A 3,073-nucleotide genomic window follows, 5' to 3' on the forward strand; every position below is an offset into this window, starting at 1 on the left:
AGGAGTGCTATTATTTGGGGAACAGAAGGATTCCATGTCATTGGCATACCCTTCCAACGTGGCATAACCCGCCCTGGTGCTGCTGTGCATTTGGCTTTGCCTGATCCAGGCTGGTAGACCCTGCACCAGATTCTGGTCTTAAGGGGATACTCTCAGGGCCTCATGGCCATTAAGACAGAAGGAGAATAAAATCAAAGAGAATCAGGAAAAGCCTCCACACTCATTATGAAAACAAAACTGTGCTAGGAAACATGATGCGTATTTCTTTTAATCAAAAGCAGGAAGACATTTGGAGCACTTGGGGCCATCGATTGCCCTCCGGCCCATGGCGGAAGTCCCCGGTGATGTCAATGGGAGCTCCGCACGCGAATAGCGGGGGCACAGAGACGCCTTGGCGTACCACTGCAGGGAGTGCACCAAGAAAGGCTGTGACTGAGCTTTAAAGGCAGCCAGGGCGTTCAGTTGACTTTTATAGAGCACTTCATTGACTTCTCCAGGCGCGAGCGTGCATTTCCATTCAAGAAGAAGGAAAAAAAACCCAAGCATGGTGTTTTGTGCTCGTTTCCTGTCCCTGCCTTCGATGGGCAGGAGTCCTGGGATGTCTGAGCTGCACAGCCCCCTCTGCCTTGACATTGGCATCAGTCAGTGGTGACACTGTGTCTGCAGACAGCACCGGTAGTCCCCAGAACAGCTCTTCCTCACACTTGTAATGATTTGGAGATTATGATACAGGAAACTACTTTGCAAAGCTTGCTGGTTTTGGGCAGGAGCTCTTAATTTTGTGACAAAGACAAACGAGTCTTTGGGGAGTAGTAAATCCGTTTGTCTGGTGATGTTAAGGGGCAGGTGACCTCTTCTGTGGCTGCAGCCCCTGAAAAACAAAAAGGGTTCTCTTCACCATGCTACAAACAGGTTCATTCTTGGTCTTCCCTTGAATCGTATTGCAGAGGAAACATCAGCCTAACAAGTCCTTAGGGTATTTTTTATTACATACGCATCCTCTATTACTCATAAGTTCCTTTTGCGATCTCAGTGGACATTTAACACCTATTATTAAATAAAGCATTGTGACAGTCTTTCATTTCATTAAACCTCTTCAGGAAAACTTTTTCCGTATCCTGGGGTATGTTTGAGATACTCTACCTTGGGATTCTCCCCAGTATAAGTTTGAGTAGAATTTGCTTCTCTTCCTATTTGATGTCTCAAACAAAAATATTATTGCATATAATAAGAAAAGAAGATCCTAAGGGCAGAACAGTTTTATGACATTGGGAAGTGAAGATCATACTTTTGAAAGAGAAGCAAAAGTAATGCATTTGAAGAACTACTTGGGTGAACATAGGTCAACATGCAGAAGTCTGGGACCAGAACACTTTAGTATATTGCAATTTAAGGTTTTATAAAGGGTCAGTTCTTGCTAGCTTTACTCATTTCTTTTCCAAGAAAGATTTCCGTTATTTGTAAGATTTTTGACTGAATGAGAATAATAGGATTTGCCTGAAAAAATAGGATTTGCCTGAAAAAACATTGGAGCTGTAGATAAGCATGGAATTAAGATCCGAATGTTCTACTTTTTCAAGAGTTAAAAGCCAAATCTTATGTGAATTTTGAGGTAGTCTATCTGCACTGGGAGTCAAACCAAACCTTCAGATCTGAACACCTGCAAAGAAGATTTGGAGCCAGAGCCTGTGGCTTGAGCCCCGCTTTGTTAAATGGTCCAAACAATAGCAGCAGCAATGTTCCCTGTTCCCAGCGCAAGCTATTTATGACAATGCCTTTTGTTAAAGGGATTGTTCAAGGGACGGTAAATTACTCTGCCAAGCTTTAGTTATTGAGTCAAACGGAATGAATGTTTTCCTGGCATTTTCATTTACCTTGTCACTTACAAAAGAGACATATAGGTATTGTGATAGTGGGAAGGAGGAGAATAATTAACTCTCCCTAGTCCGTATTCTCAGAGTTAAAATGTGGCTGGATAATCACAGTAGATTCTTTCTCCTGGTGAAGTCAATGTGAGTTTTTCCCATCAATTTCTTGCAGAGAGCAGGAACATGTCCTGTGTAGGGGTTTCCTGATAAGTGAATTTCAGCTCGCTTCCCATATAATTGCTTCTCCTGGTGATAATAAAATAGAAATGCCCTGAAATAAGAAATGCATATCTCAGCAGTAGAGATGATGCTGTAATGGGAAAAATGTACTTTAACTGTCCTGGATTTTAAATGAGATACCAAAGTACTGCTATTGATATTGAGTGATAAATATATTTTCAAATACTTAATAATATTTTGCTGAGCTTGTTTAGATAAAAGTAAAGAGCAGATTGATTTGAGGACTTTGTCTAGCTTTTGTTATGGACAGGGTTAGTCTGTTCTTTCAGATACGCAACCGTTACAATTTCCATACACTGTCTTAAGACTTCAGATATTAACCTTTTCTTTTTCTTCTCCTGCAGATACAGGCAATCCATTTGTAGAGATGCACAGGGATATACCTAAGATAATACACATGACTGTGGGAAGAGAAATGATCATTCCGTGCAGAGTCACAGCACCAAACGTTGCTGTTACTTTAAAAAAGGTACCTCAATCCAAGCATGCTCTGAAAGTGTTATTGTGGATGATGATTTTTTTGTTTGTTTGTTTTACAACTATTGTAATGCTTTTGAAATATTTCAACAATTTAGTATTTCTTAAACAAGGTTTCTGGGTGTCAGTGTGTTTAGAAATATTTCAATCCTGGAGGCTTTGTCTCATATCTCACAGAAGGGCTTCATCAAGTCTCTTACACTGGATGGGAATTTTCTGAAGAAACTTTAACTTTTCATACCATTTTATTAAATCTTCACTGACAAAGGTTTCTTAAGCCCAGGAAGGAATTTCTTGTTAGGAGGAGATTTCCTCCCACCTCTTCCCCTGCCCTTCCTCCCCTTTCCTTTTCTGTCCTCTGGAACAGCCGGTAAGTGCAGTTCCTGGAGACTTGCTGGGGCTGTACAAGGATCTCTGCAAGCCTTTGCCCTACCTCATTCCCACCAGTGACTTCACTGCTTCCTTTTACATATGAGTACACTTATCAG

At 41.2% G+C, this 3,073-nt stretch overlaps 1 protein-coding gene across 1 annotated transcript in view; it reads left to right on the forward strand.

Moving 5' to 3' along the window:
* Positions 1 to 3,073, forward strand: part of FLT1 (fms-related tyrosine kinase 1) — a 98,608-nt gene that overhangs the window by 7,534 nt on the left and 88,001 nt on the right. Inside the window, exon 3 of the mRNA XM_009327748.1 lies at positions 2,453 to 2,577. Within this exon, the coding sequence (XP_009326023.1) occupies positions 2,453 to 2,577 (125 nt within the window). The remainder of the gene's footprint in view (positions 1 to 2,452; positions 2,578 to 3,073) is intronic.

This window comes from Pygoscelis adeliae, unplaced genomic scaffold (assembly GCF_000699105.1).
Source record: "Pygoscelis adeliae isolate BGI_AS28 unplaced genomic scaffold, ASM69910v1 Scaffold14, whole genome shotgun sequence".
NCBI classification, from domain to species: Eukaryota; Metazoa; Chordata; class Aves; order Sphenisciformes; family Spheniscidae; genus Pygoscelis; species Pygoscelis adeliae.